At 47.0% G+C, this 14,792-nt stretch overlaps 2 protein-coding genes across 3 annotated transcripts in view; one reads left to right on the plus strand and one right to left on the minus strand.

The window, feature by feature from the left end:
- Nucleotides 1-1,047: 1,047 nt before the first annotated feature.
- On the plus strand, nucleotides 1,048-8,591 carry LOC128329243 (glucose-6-phosphatase catalytic subunit 1-like). Its single transcript, XM_053260074.1, has 5 exons — nucleotides 1,048-1,329; nucleotides 3,961-4,070; nucleotides 4,909-5,014; nucleotides 5,522-5,637; nucleotides 7,409-8,591. The coding sequence occupies exons 1-5, from the start codon at nucleotides 1,112-1,114 to the stop codon at nucleotides 7,918-7,920; spliced, it is 1,062 nt and encodes a 353-aa protein (XP_053116049.1). The 5' UTR covers nucleotides 1,048-1,111; the 3' UTR covers nucleotides 7,921-8,591.
- An 819-nt stretch (nucleotides 8,592-9,410) lies between these two features.
- Nucleotides 9,411-14,792, minus strand: part of PTGES3L (prostaglandin E synthase 3 like) — a 33,365-nt gene continuing 27,983 nt past the window's right edge. For both annotated transcript variants that reach the window (XM_053260073.1, XM_053260071.1), the window contains 4 exons: nucleotides 13,574-13,665; nucleotides 13,031-13,085; nucleotides 9,962-10,056; nucleotides 9,411-9,658 (listed from right to left, as the gene is read on the minus strand). In XM_053260073.1, coding sequence (XP_053116048.1) covers nucleotides 9,523-9,658; nucleotides 9,962-10,056; nucleotides 13,031-13,085; nucleotides 13,574-13,665 — 378 coding nt within the window. In that variant the 3' untranslated portion in view covers nucleotides 9,411-9,522. The remainder of the gene's footprint in view (nucleotides 9,659-9,961; nucleotides 10,057-13,030; nucleotides 13,086-13,573; nucleotides 13,666-14,792) is intronic.

The following is a 14,792-nucleotide window of genomic DNA, read 5'->3' on the forward strand; positions in this document are numbered from 1 at the left end:
TCTTATAGTACTCACACATGTAGTCTCCCATTCAAATGCAAACCAGGATGGACCCTGCTTAGCAAAGGGGACAATTCGTGCTTGTTGTTACGACAAGACCAGAAGCCACCTAATGGAGCAGCAGGGAAATGACTTGCCTAGCAAGCCAGAGGTTGCCAGTTCAAATCCCCGCTGGGATGTTTCCCAGACTATGGGAAACACCTATATTGGGCAGCAGTGATATAGGAAGATGCTGAAAGGCATCATCTCATACTGCGCAGGAGATGGCAATGGTAAACCCCTCCTGTGTTCTACCAAAGACAAAGCTCTCTGGTTGCCAGGAGTCGACACCGACTCGATGGCACACTTACCAGAAGACCAGTTTGGTACTGAGAATTATCTTAGAGATTCCTAGCCCTCTCACAGAACTACAGTAGTGAGAAGGACTGACAGAGACAATGAGGCTATTCACACAATGGGAGAAAATCGGGCTAGCGGAGGCCAGCTCGATTTTCTCCCACCATAAGAACCACCGGGCTCAGCTGTGAGCCCGGTGGTTCTTAAGTGAGTAACCCGCTTAATTGCCCCTACCTTATGCCCAGGTTAGCGAAGCAAATGTTCCGCTAACCTGGGCTTTCCGATCGTGAGTTGCTGTGGTGTGGCTCCGCACCACGACAACTCATGAGTAGACCCCCGACCGGGAGGCAGGGCATGCTGGAGCTTCCGGGGGCCGTGCGACCCCCCAATCCTCCCAGCCACTGCCGGCTCCATAACGGAGCTGGCAGTCGTGTGGGCAGCCGCTTCGGCCGCCTGGAGCAGACAGCCTGCTCCTGTTCGGGGAGAGTGGGCTAAGCCCGCTCTCACCACAAACCCCACCCAGGCTCTTCTTACCGATCGTGAGAAAAGCCTTATTGGGATATGCCCTCTGAAACGGGAGATACTGACTGCTGCCAAACCACGCCGCACAAATGCACACTTTGTTTAGTGCTGCAACCTCTGTCAATATTTTCTTGGATAGGGGAGGAGGTTAAGGATCAAAGATCAGGGGTTTCGGGTGTAAATAAAGGCTCAGTGACTGGGGAAACTAGCAAGAGCTGAGGTGGGAGAAGTCACTCCTTGCTTCAGTTGCACCATGGACCTCCTACACAGCGCAGGGGTGCAGGCCACAAGCTACCTCCAAGAGAACTTCATGAACTTCCAGGACTGGTTCCTCTTCATCTCCGCAGCTGCAGACCTCAAAACCACTTTCTTTGTCTTTTTCCCCATCTGGTTCCATCTAAGTGAGGCTGTGGGGATCCGGCTTATTTGGGTGGCTGTGATCGGAGACTGGTTCAACCTTGTTTTCAAGTGGTGAGCATGGTGGATTCCAAAAATCTGATCACCATATTTGGGGTCAAGAACCCAAATATCTTGGTTACATTGCCCATCGACCACAGTGTTGGGTTTTGGCTTCCTCCTAACACATGTTCTGGCTCCAGTGCTTCCTTGGAGATGGATTTGTTTGGACACTTTTTCTTTGCTCTGCAACATGCAAGACAGTTATGTAGCCTTGGTCCAGGCACAATGCCAGACAATGCTTTGGCACGATGAGAACAAGCCTAGGAGGTGCCTCGGGCTCATGAGCTCCAGGATTCAAGCTTGCTTTGCAATTAGGGTTGCCAATACTCCAGGACTGGCCTGGAACTGGCATCAGTGACTGTTGAAAGCAATCCTGGGGATGTGAATGGCTTGTGTAAAAAACAATATTGGGAGGGGTGGATTTCAGAAGTAGCTTTGGTCAGGGTTAGCAACCTTACTGCAATTCTGGTTTACAGGATAAGCACAACTCATTAAGGTCATCCACACAATCAAAAACTGTGTTCTACCTGGGTTTGGGAGCCGTTTGTGCTCCCAATTTTCGATTGTGTGGAAGCAAGGTAGGAGGAAAACCTGAGTAGCTTTCCCTCTTACCTTGCTTCCACACAGTCGCTTCTACCCACGTTTCCCTCCTACCTTGCTTCCACACAAACAAAAATTGGGAGCACACGCAGCGCCCCAAACTGGGTAGAACACAGTTTGAATGACCTTAATGTTTTTGTTTGTTTGTTTGGATTTAACGACAAACTATGACTTCGCACAAACCAAGAAGGATCTGAACATTAAGCTGAACATGTGAGGAAATAGAACAGAGAGCACATAAGCTCAGTTCTCCTTACAGGCTCCTTTTTGTAGTGCCAGAGCAAGACCACTCTCTAAGGGCTGCTTTCAAGCATGTGCAGACTGCATTTGCCTCACTGCTGACTAATCACCACATCCATCTCCATGGTGCTGGGCTTTCAGCTCAGAGGGTGTAGCTTTCAAGCAAGTTTGAGCTCCATCGGCTCTCTTGCTTTAGAAAGTAAGTACTGTTTAGTTCAGTTGCTTGAGTAATCTAGAGCCATTTGTTTTGCTGCTCCTTCCTTGAAGTACATTTACTCTTTCTCTGATTATGGCACATTATGGACTGGACTTCATGGACTGATTTGGGGAGAGGCTGGTTTTGCCTTTGTGGCAGGGAGTAGACTAAGCTATCTTTAGAGTGTGCCGTCGAGTCGGTGTCGACTCCTGGTGATCACAGAGCTCTGTGGGTGTCTTTGGTAGAATACAGGAGGGCAGGGTTTACCATTGCTGTCTCCCACACAGTATGAGATGATGCCTTTCAGCATATATATATACAGAGAGAGAGAGAGAGAGAGAGAGCGCGTGCAAGCTGCTGCCCGATATAGGTGTTTCCCAGCAGGGATTCGAACAGGCAACTTCTGGCTTGCTAGTCAAGTCATTTCCCTGCTGCGCCATTAGGTGGCCCAAGCTATCTTTAGCTCTTTCAAATTCTATGGTTCCATGAATCGTCTCTTTTTATAATTCTGTCCTTAAAAACAAATTATGTGCTTGGGTGATAGCTCAGTGGTAGAGCATCTGCTTGCATGCAAAAGGTCCCAGATTTGCTCCTTGGCATCTCCAGATAGTGAAGGGGGTCTCACGACCCGCCTCGAGAGGGTTAGCGGGGAGAGCAGGCTTAGCCTGCTCTCCCCACACACGAGCAGGCTGCAGCCTTGGGCCCACGACTGCCGGCTCTGTCACAGAGCCAGCGGGGGCTGCAGGGATCCGGGGCTGTGTGGCCCCTGGAAGTTCAAGCATGTTCTGCGTGAGGGCGCAGCGCATGCTGGAGAGACCCCCTAGCCGGGAGGCTGCTTTTTAGCCTCCCAGTTGGGGGGTCTCCTCATGAGTTGCCGCGGTGTGGAGCCACGCCGCAGCAACACACGATCCAAAAAACCCGGTTAGCGGAGCACTCGCTCCACTAACCTGGACTAAGAGGAGGGCTGCAGAAGCAGGTTACCCGCTGTGAGGCAACCGGGCTCGCCTGCTAGGCTCCCCTAGCCCGATTTTAGCCGATCGTGAGAATAGCCTCAGTGTGAGAAGAGACTTGTGTTTCAAACCTTGGAGAGCTGCTGCTGCCCTTCAATGTCGACAATACTGAGCTAGTTGGACCAGTGGTCTGACCCAGTATAAAACAGCTTCCTATGTCCCTAAGAGGAAAATTAGCCAATTGTGCATATTTTAATTGGCTTAATTTTTCTGACAAAATTTAGTTTTGTTTTACAGAATTGTGTGGATTTGAGGTTTTCCACTGCATTTATGTCTGTATTTGAAACAAGGATAGGTTTTTCCATTAAAATGCTATGCAAGATAGCTTACAAAGTCAAAACAACAGTAATCTAACAAGAACAAAAAGCAGCCAGGATAAAAAATGATTATGGTGTAACTCTGAAAATGTGAGAGTTGAAGATCTTTTCACATTAGTTAATGTGAAAACTTGAAGATTTTTTAAAAATAAAAGTTAAAGCACCAGCGTTGTCGATATGCTTAAAATTGGCAGTATCTATTTCTTAACCTCCTGCCCTCTGACACCTGCCCTAATTTCTGGAGTTACAGAAGCCAGTTCTTTTTCTTCCTTCCCTACAGGATCCTGTTTGGACAGCGACCCTACTGGTGGGTGCACGAGACGGATTTCTATGGCATCACGACACCCCCTGTGATCAGGCAGTTTCCCATAACCTGTGAGACTGGACCAGGTGAGGTTGCAGCCACCCTCTTCTTCCCCCACTGCCACTCTCTGTGCCCTGTGTTGGAATTACAATAGCAGTTGGATTATTTCTGGCCAGAAAGCAGAGGGTTAACTTTACCTTTACCAAGTGATTAAATCCTGAAAAGGTGGGGAGGGGCTTTGATATGTTAATTGATTCCTGCAAACCAGCAAGCACACTCTGAGGCTGTTCTCATACACAGCCTAACTCAGGCTAGAGATGCCCAGCCTGGGTTAGGCTGCACGTGAGAACCACTGGGATGGGGCCAGCACCACCTAGCCCTGCTTTATAGCCTGGCTCTTAGCCAGGGTTAAGGGCTCAAGCGACCACTTAACCTTGGCTTCAGGATCATGTGTTCGCTGGGGCTATCTTTAGCCCCACCAGACACAGAGACAGGCATCTAGAGCACCCATCTCCTGGGGGAATCCCCCAGTGCATTGTGTGTGTCGCATATTGTTGTGGGATCTCCAGAGGCCAGGACGCATCATCCTGGCCTCCGGAGCTCCACTCTGCCGGCACGCAGCACAGATCGTCTGGGAGCACGCTCCACACTCCCAGCATCTTTGCAGCTATCATCTGGGGGGAATGTGAGTTTGCCCAGCCTTCCCACCCCACCCGCCCACCGCTCCACCCATACGAACGACCTCTGTGACTTCTTCCTCTCCATCCCAAGCACATGCAACCCAGCTTAAAGTAAATATTCCTTAGTTATGACTTTTGAATCCATGGGATTCTTCAGAAGCTACTCTGCTGGTTCCCTGTCCCTTTCTTAAGTAGCTGTCATCTCCCTTCAGCGCCTCCCAATAATTGTGCCTCTCCCCTCCAGGCAGCCCATCTGGCCACACCATGGGGTCTTCTGGGGTGTACTATGTCATGGTGACAGCACTACTTTCACGACTATTGCTACTGCAACAAAAGACTTTAACTGCCAGGTGAGCCCCATGCCCGTTGCTTTCCTGATTATGACAGCTGGGATTTTTTTTTTAACATGGCATGATTTAAAGATCTGCATGAATGTTGACTTTTAAAACAGAAAATTTAAAAGAAGTGAAATCAACATTTCAAATTCAGTGGTAAAGCTTTGCCAACATCTGAAGGTATGCAACATTTAGTTCCATCCAGCTTTAATGTGACTCTGAATCTCAACTCAATGGTGTTCTCCAATTCACTTTTGGAACCTTTATGGGGACCATTTTAAAGCTATCACCTGATTGGTTTACTCAAATTACTTATGTGAATCAATCCTTGGTGGGAGCTGCTGTGACGTTCTGCAATGGAAACAAGGTGCCTTTACTATTGGGCTAAGGTCAAAATGTTGGCAAGGATATCAGTTCAAGAGAGAGAGAGAATGAACACAATAGCCCTTGGCATGCAAGTTTAGATGATGGTTGAGAACGGTTATCCTTGCTCCCATTTAAACAAATCTTTCTCATCCCCAGGTGTCTACGTGGCCTCCTCTGGGTAGGATTCTGGATTGTGCAGGTCTGCGTCTGCTTATCCCGGGTCTTCCTTGCAGCACACTTCCCACACCAGGTGATCTCGGGTGTTATCTCAGGTTAGTTATTTGTAGGCTTGAATTTTCCTGAAACAAAATTGCACAGTGGGGTTTCTATGGATAAAATAAGTGTTAGAATTATGTTCAGCAGAAATAGATTTGCATGGAGTGGGGAAGGGAAAGGTTCTCCACCCTTGCACCTGGGGATTTCAGGGACAGCAAACTATGAGGCCTGTTCACACAATAGTTTGAGACGCTGTTTTCACGACCAGGGGAAATTGGGCTAAGGGAACCTAGCCCAATTTTCCCTGGTCGTCTGCTGCCACAGGAACCATGCAGCTCCCGACAGCAAACCGGCAAAACCACCACTCCCCTTAAATGAGGTTAGTGGAGCAAGCTAACCCATTTGGTGGGTCGTGTGCTACTGCGGCGCTGCTTTGTGCCACAGCAACACACAAGGAGACCCCCACCAGGAGGCCTGCAAGCAGCCTCCTCGACTCAGGGGGTCTCTCCAGGATGCCCCACACACTCACACAGGGCATCCTGGGACTTCTAGGGGCCATGCGGCCCCCGACCCCCCCCCCCCGGCTCCATGATGGAGCCGGCAATCGTGTGGGCGGCTAATCTGGCCACCCAGAGAGGAGGCAGTGAGAGTCTGCGGGGTGGTAAGTGCTTTCGAGCTTCCTCCCTGCAGATGGCGGGAGCCTCCTGCAGTGATCGTGAGGATTGCTTCTGAGGTGTAATGTGGATTGCCACATTAGGTGTAATGTGGCCTAGGTGTAATGTGGGTTACGAACATTAGTGTGATTGTGTGAGCCTATGCCAAGATGGGAATCTTGGGCCATAAACCATCATGGCATGGGTTCACATGATCAGTTCAATGTTGTTAACCCACATTCAACATAGATTCAAATGACTGTGTGATCTATGATGTTAGCAGTCCAACTATAATCCTCGCTTTAGGGCAGGGGTAGGCAACCTTGGCGCTCTCTCAATACATTGTGGCTGTGGATGACGGGAGTTCTCCATCAGCAACAGCTGGAGAGCCAAGGTTGCCCGACCCCTTCTGTAGGGAATCTTGATTGGCAGCTGCTACTCATGCTTAGGACTTGAGTGATCTTTGAATCTGGAATGAAGGAATTCCATCTCTGGTCAAACTGGCTATTTTGTTTGAGTTTTTGTTTTCTGCTCTGCTAAATGCAGCTTGGCTTGCTCATAGGAGTCACCTGGAGGTACTGCTGGGCCCTGTTTGCCTTTAGCATGCACCTGTGTGGTACTGTGTGTCTGACTTCTGTGGGTTTTTCAGTACAGGAGGCTGCCAGGTGGGCATTTCTGCCTTACAGCAGGAACTTGGATTAAATCCTCGATTGTTCCCCCCAATTCAGTGATTCCAGGAAGGAAGATATCCATTACATTCTACACAGGATTAGGATATTCTGCTTGAAAAGATGTCCAATGGTAGCTTAAGAGGGTTGGGAAGAGAGTTATGAGGATGTTGGGGGGCAGGTATTGTTTTCTGTTGCCCTGATGTGTGGAGGATAGATACTAAAACTCTTGTGAAAATATTATGGTGGTATATTATTGAGAAGTTCTGTTTGTATGGATTAAAAGGGAATTATTGGACATTTCCAGACACCTCATATCAGGGTTCAAGAGAGAGTCAGGGCATTGGATTTGATAACTGATGTTAAGTGATTGCCTGTTTATTCAGTAATGTCTGCCTCTCAAGCCCATCACCCAAAGTCAACAAGAACACTGAGAGAGCAGCATTTCATGAATGCCTGTAGATGCTATGAAACTCCAGCTAACTCAGTGATTTCATGTTCCCCAGGGATGCTGGTGGCAGAGAGTTTTGAGCACATCTACTCCATCTACAATGCCAGTCTCAGGCGATACATAGGCACCATCCTCTTCCTCTTTGGCTTTGCCCTGGGCTTCTACCTGCTGCTCAAGATGCTGGGTGTGGACCTCCTGTGGACCTTGGAAAAGGCCAACAAGTGGTGCGAACGACCAGAGTGGGTCCATATCGACACCACCCCCTTTGCCAGCCTGCTTCGCAACCTGGGAATCTTGTTTGGGCTGGGACTAGGCCTCAACTCTCCTATGTATGTAGAAAGCTGCAAAGGGAAGCAGGGTCAATGGCTGACTTTCCGCCTCAGCTGCATCATTGCCTCACTGTTCATCCTCCATCTGTTTGATTCCTTTGAATTGCCCACTGACAGGGAGTTCCTCTTCTACATCCTCTCCTTCTGCAAGAGCACTTGTGCTCACGTCTGTGCTGTGGCACTGATCCCCTATTGCATCTCCCGGCTCCTCTGGCAGACAGAAAAGAAAGACCTGTAGGGAAAAGATGACTTGGGGAACCAACACCTTGACATGGCCTTCTCCATCCCAGGTCTTGAAGGGGCCCTTGGGACTCATGCCTGAAGGTTCAGACAGTAAACCATGAAGTGCTGCTCTCTTTAGTGGGAGATAGAAAAGAGTCCCCTTCCTAGACTGATGAGTATTGTTTCCTACAGAGTAGGGTCAGGAGCATTCCAACATTTTGGCAATGTTGAGGAAGATCAAGATGTCTCCGCCCAGGAATAGAGGGTGACTCATGTTCAGATGTGTATCATGAACAACTCTGGGAGTCCAAACTAGAACAGAGGAGTGTCAAAGAACCTGATCAATTTTAAAGCAAGCAAAATCAATTTATGAGGGATATCTTGTGCATTTACTAATAGCCTATGGAAATCAATTGCTCTTGCATCCCTCTGCCAGCCTTTTTTGTCCTTTTTAAGTTCCTGACGCTCTATTTCTTTAGATGTGTATGTGCCCATGCATCTGGCTATTTGTCTGTATCCCTTTGTCACCCATCAGTCTCAGTCTTTCTCTTTTGTCCCCTCACTTCCGTTCTTGGTATCTGTTTCATCCTATTTGTCTTTGTGTAACTTTTCCTAATATGCCTTCTGCTGTAATAATGCATTTGGCACAATATATTTTAGCCATGCAACCCTTAATCTAAGGGTTAATTAAGATGTGTGCTTCACTTTCTTAAGAGGCACTTGCTTGAACAAACCACCCAGTTATGGGTGGTTCGGTTGCAAATCTCCTAAGCATGCTTTCTGGGAAACAAATCAGGGCTGCTTCACACCTTGCAAGAAACAAACTCATGTATTCAATGACATGCATGAGTCAGGAAACTCTAGCCAATAGCATCATCTTGGCATTGGTACACTAACATGCTTGTCTCCCTTATGAGCAACTTACTCATGTAAACATAATGTATAACAGGTAGGACTGTCCACAGCTGAGACTTACGGTACTTATCAGTAAGCATGTTTAGGACACATATGTATTTAGTCTTCCCTCTATTTCTGGCACCTCAGCTGTGGTGCACTGTGTATGATATACCATGCTGCTTGGGTCTCATTAAAGTCTGGATAAGGTGGGATAATGGATTACAGAGATGGCGGGATACTGAAGTGCAACACAAGACTAGGTTAGACAAATTGATCTCTAGGTTGTGTACCTAACTGGTACACAAAGGACAGTTCTCAGAGGCATAGCTGAAGCCATCAAAAAGAGAAGCTGCAGCAAACCCCGGCAGTGCTCAATTTCGAAAAGAGCCCAGTTGGGGGGCATGTAAAGTCATGGAGAGTGCTTCTGAGCTTCTGTAGTGTCTTTCTCACTTGGATTAGGGGGCACGTGCTTCCAGAGTAGACTTTAAACCCCCACGCCTCACCCTTACAAATATTTATCCCTAAGAGTACTCTTGCTTCCAACATGACTCTCCTCTGCAAAATCAGACCACTAACGAACCAGCTCCTCCTGGCAAGCATGAAGGAGGATGACAGAGAAGACATTTTAATTGTATTAGTTTATAGTCCTTAAGGGGAACTGAGACTGGACCTTTTCTCCATTATCTTTCTCATGCCAACCATTTGTCTTTTGTCCATCCCATCATTGCTCTGTGTTTTTGTGATTGATACACTCCTGGAGGAGGGCCTCCACCTCTGTTCGCCGGCTCATCCGTGTGGCTTTGCCCTGGAAGCGGCCGTGTTTCCCAGCTCCTTTCCCTTCCAGCAGTTCAGCCACCCTTGTAAGAAAAAACAGAATCCGAGTTGGTGTGATCTGCTCAATTACCTTTCCCGCCCACCAGCCTTAAAACTGCTTTGTTTCCCAATGGGCTCCCACAGAAGGCACCAAAGCTATATATATCCTGGTTGGTTTGCTCTCAGCCCTACAACTGGCAGATGGATACTCAATAATCATTCTTGTTCAAAGCTCTCCAACAACTTGTGAGGAGCCGACAGAAACAGATCATCCCTCCCCTACCACTCCCACCAATCCAGAAACTTAATTTAATTTCTCCAGCTGGCTTAAGTGAGGAGTGACTCACCTGGGGCCTAGTTTTTCCACCATTTCTGGAGGTCCTGCAAGTAGGAAAAGCCCAGCTGCCTTTTCATCACCCACAGACAGGAAAATGAGAGTTTTCTGTTGAAAGGACAGAGTTTCAGAGCTGCTGCTATACTGCAAAAACACTCACAACTGAACAGGATTTGGTAAGACAGGTTTCTGGTGGTCTATCACTACCACCTGCAATGCATACATTCCACTGATTCCCACAGCTGCATCTGGCAGCCATTTTAAGGTATTCAGAGGAGCTGTGTTTTGTGGCTGTTGCCATACTTTGAGGGAAGTATGTAGGTCAGAGATGGGATAGCAACAGCCTGGAAAGATGAGTGTTTCAGGAGCTAGTTTTATAGGGATGGGGACGCTGATGTTGTCAACCTAGATTGCACATCTGCTTTGACAATGTTTGGGGTAACTGCAATTTGGAAATTCTTCACTTGTGCCTATAATGGGATCAGGTGCGACTCAAAGATATGAGTCCAATCCAGGATGTAAGCAAAGACAGAAAGAAATTTTAAGACCTTTAAGCCATTTGAGATAGAAGTTGTTATTTATGGATGCAGCTGTGAAGTCATTCTGAGAAATAAATCAGATTCAATTTAGTTTAGGCAGTTAGGGAAGTTTTGCATTCTAAATTGAACAATCATATGGTGGCTTATAAGGTAACCAGAGCAATGGCATATCAGTTGCTCCTGAATCTGTTTAAGAGTGACCACTTTGGAGAAAGGTCATACAACTGTCATTCTGCTAACTATTAGAAACTTTAGCCAGTCTTCTTTGATATCTTGAAGTAAGTTGGAAACCTTTTGCTATAACCTCTTTATTTTTAATTGCTACTAGGTAGTATTACATGTACAGTAGAACCTCGTTATCTGCGGATCCTGCATCTGTGGACTCGTGTATCTGCAGTCGGGTAACAGACACCCGACCTCAGTATACGCAGGGGGCGGGAGGGTAAAAAAGGGTTAAATCCCCTTATCCACAAGGTGGGGATGGCTGGAAATGACCTCGGAGATCATTTCCAGCTGCCCTTTTGAGAACGGAAACCATTTTATGGCTCCTTTTGCAAAACAAAAAACAAAAACCCAGAAAAAATGCTATTTTCAGCCGATGCTCCACTGTTGGGCGGCACTGCTGGGGACCATGAGGCATGGTAGGCCACTTCCTCCCACATTTCTATGGCCTTTTGCCCCATTTGGGGGACTTTCCCCAACCTACGGGAACTTAACTCCTCAATTTCCATAGACCCAATGTTCCAGTATTCACGGTTTCTGTATCCATGGTAGTATCAGAGAACAGAACCCCTGTGAATACTAAAGTTCTCCCGTATAATTGTTTTAACCACAGAATTGTTGATTTAGAATTAAACTATTAATAATCACTTTATGCTCTCATTTAATCTCACAGATATACCAAAAAAGAACCCACGACGATATCATCTAATAGTAAACTATAATCTAGAAGTATGCATGTGCCTCCAAAGAACTATATAACCTGTAGATAATAAATTTCCAAACCTCGGAACACTATAAATTCTTCCAATACTTTTCTAATATTGCCAAATGCATTTCAGCCTCAGCAAGGCCTTCTTCGGTGGCATCTACTGAAAACAGATATTATGAACTGATAAGCCATTTGATTAAGATATCAAAAGCAATAAGACCTCTGAAACTATACAACCCAGGAATAAACACCTGGTTTAATATGATTGTATACTACCATTCTGAGAACAACAAGGCTTCTTCTATTGAAGTAATGTCACTGAAGAAGGCCTTGCTAAGGCCAAAATGCATTTGGCAATGTTAGAAAAGTACTGGAAGATTTTTTCCTTGTATGTTCTGTGGCTGATTTTGGCTCTTTACAAGATACAGCTTGCATTTTCACTTCATTTATAATTGATTTGACTGTTCATCTATTAAATTGGACATCTAGAAATTTAGACGGAAACCTCATGAATGATTGGATGGCAAGTTGTGGCACTTTGTCTACGTTCACTCTGAAGTCGCCAGCAGTGAAGTCCGTTTTGAACTCCATTGTTTTGACTCATGCTTTAGATTGGTTTGTGTATTCATTAAGAGCATCTATGGTTATATGTTTTAGCTAAGACTTTATTAAATTTCTTCTATATTTACTGAGTTCATAGTGTTCAGTGATTTGCAATTTTTTCCCCCTACAGGTTATATAGTTCTTTGGAGGCTCATGCATACTTCTAGATTATAGTTTTCTATTAAATGACTATGAGCCGGGTCTCACGATCAGTGAGACTCGGTTTCTAAAGGTGAGCGGGGAGAGAGGGCTTAGCCTACTCTCCCCGTACACGAGCAGACTGTCTGCTCTGGGAGGCCGAAGCGGCCGCCCACACAACTGCTGGCTCCGTAATGGAGCCAGCGGGTGCTGGGGAGAGCGGGGGCCGATCGGCCCCCAGAAGCTCCAGCATGCTTTGCGTGAGCGCGCAGAGCATGCTGGAGACACCCCCGGATCTGGGAGGCGGCTTTTCACTTCCCCTCCGGGGGTCTACTTGTGAGGAGCCACGGCACGGCTACTCAGGATTTAAAAAACCGGGTTTGTGGAGCACTTGCTCCGCAAACCCAGTGTAAGGGGAAGGCTACTTAGGTGGGTTAACCACCAGGAGGCAACCAGGCTCGCCTGTGAGCCCGGTGGCTCACACGATCAGCCAAAATCGGGCTAGGCTCCCCTAGCCCGATTTCGGCTGATTGTGGGAATAGCCTCTATATTTTGGTGGGTTCTGGTATTCCTACGAATTTGTTGGAACTCATTTAAGTCCTTGTTAGCTTCACAGCTAACTAATCTCACTACATCTCCTTCCTTCTGCTATGTTATATTCACAGTGACTCATAATACACATCTGCACACAATTTCTTAAACCTTAACTATTACTACTCTAAGTAAAGTTGTTAAATGCCAAGGTTGTCCTGATTTGTGTTGAGGAGAGTATGAAACCTACTTTCAACTTAAGCACGATGCCTTTGGTGGCCCTATACAACCCCATTACATGTGGGGCAAAATTCAGAGAAATAAGGAAGGATGGACTCACCTCTGTGCCAATCTCATTCGCAATGATGTTCATGAACTCAGAATCGCCATCTTTCCTGCATAGAGAGATAAGATGTTCTAGGAACCCATGACAACTTTTCTTCCCACCCCAAGATCTGGAATAAGGAAGCCTAAACCCCACCTCTACCATACCTACCACAATAGATCCACCAGTCTCACATGAAGAAAACTTCTAACATCTGGACTAGCTGAGAATCATTTTAAAAGTATTAAATTTTAGTTTCAAATTTTTAGTTTTACTGATCCAAAGTTTTAAAATATTATATTTGTAGTACCCATCTTTCACCATGATGGACTTTAAAAGCATGTAGTTGGGGGGGGGGGCGGGGGGGGGGGGACGACGGAAGTAACAGTCCCCAAATATGAATGTTTTCCAGTTGTTAAAATCAGCATCCTATTTTGGGCGGAGAAAGTTCCTGGCATCCAGAATGATCCCTTTTTTCAGGCATGTGGGCTCTGGGAATTTGAACCTTTCCACATAGATCTCATGCAAACCCATACACTGAACTACCTTTTCACTCACCTGTGCAACACAAACAGTGGTTCCTGAGCCAGGTTAGTTTTGAAACTGTGAGCAGTAAGAACAGCCAAATCTCTCAGCAGATTCAAGTTGCTCTGAAAAGAAAGTACATAATAAACGACTGTGCTGAGTGCATCACTTCATTGCCACACGGAAGCTGGAGTGAGGGACAGAGCAGGCAAGGGAATTCTCAGAAAGGTCAAGGCTGAAATTTGTCTCTCTGTGGATTTGTCAGACCACGTCCTGGACATAAATATCAAAACAGCTGTAAGGGAACTTCTAGGATTCTTTAGGAGGCAGAGTCAGAAGGACTTCCTGCCCCTAATATTTTACAGAGCCACCCTGGCCACGATTGGTTCAGTCTGGACTTCTCACTGTCTAAAAGCCAAATAATTCCTTCCAGATCAGGCCAAAGCATCCTGAATAATATCAACAGTCAGAGCCAATATCCCAGACTATTGGTTATGACTGCTGCTCTTTCTTGATCCGTCTTTTTCAATCCTAGCTTCCATCTTCCTTTGCCAACTATTGTGGTCATTCACACAATCAAAAACTGTTCAGCCTGGGTTTGGGAACTGTGTATGCTCCCAATTTCCGGTTGTGTGGAAACAAGGTTAGAGGGAAACCTGGGTAAAAGTTACTGAGGCTATTCTCACGATGGGGAAAACTGGGCTAACGGAGACCACTCCACTGCTCCCCCATCGTGAGAACCACTGGCTAGCCCACCAAAGTAGCCCTCCCCTAACCTCATTTGAGGTTAGCAAAGTGAGCACTTCACTAACCCCATTTTTAAGATCGTGAGACACCGTGGCAACTCACGAGTAGACCCCTGACTGGGAGGCTGCAGCAAGCCTCCCGTCGTTGGGGGTCCCCCCAGAATGCCCCGCACACTCGCATGAGGCATCCTGAGACTTTTGGGGGCCAGACGGCCCCTGCTGCCCCTATGGGCTCCATGATGGAGCCAGTCATTGTGTGGGCAGCCGATTGGCTGCCTAGGGCTCCGTGCTCGTCTGCAGGGAGCAGAAGAGCTCATCTGTGGGGAGAACAGGTCAAGCCCGCTCTCTCCGCAGAAGCCCTGCAGGCTCTCCACACTGCTCATGTGGAGAGCCTCACTATGATAGGTAACATCATAGGGAGACAATGAGGTCATTCACACAGTCAGAAAACCGTGTTTGGGAGCTGTGTGTGCTCCAATTTTCAGTTGTGTGGAAGCAAGGTAGGA

This window comes from Hemicordylus capensis, chromosome 6 (genome assembly GCF_027244095.1).
Source record: "Hemicordylus capensis ecotype Gifberg chromosome 6, rHemCap1.1.pri, whole genome shotgun sequence".
Taxonomy (NCBI): Eukaryota; Metazoa; Chordata; class Lepidosauria; order Squamata; family Cordylidae; genus Hemicordylus; species Hemicordylus capensis.

What these genes read in the sequence shown, in the direction of transcription:
- LOC128329243 (XM_053260074.1), top strand. Translation starts at nt 1,112, where the DNA reads ATGGACCTCCTACACAGCGCAGGGGTGCAGGCCACAAGCTACCTCCAA. An exon ending in CAAAAGACTTTAACTGCCAG is followed by an intron (nt 5,015 to 5,521) that starts GTGAGCCCCATG and finishes TCTCATCCCCAG; the next exon opens with GTGTCTACGTGGCCTCCTCT. An exon ending in GATCTCGGGTGTTATCTCAG is followed by an intron (nt 5,638 to 7,408) that starts GTTAGTTATTTG and finishes CATGTTCCCCAG; the next exon opens with GGATGCTGGTGGCAGAGAGT.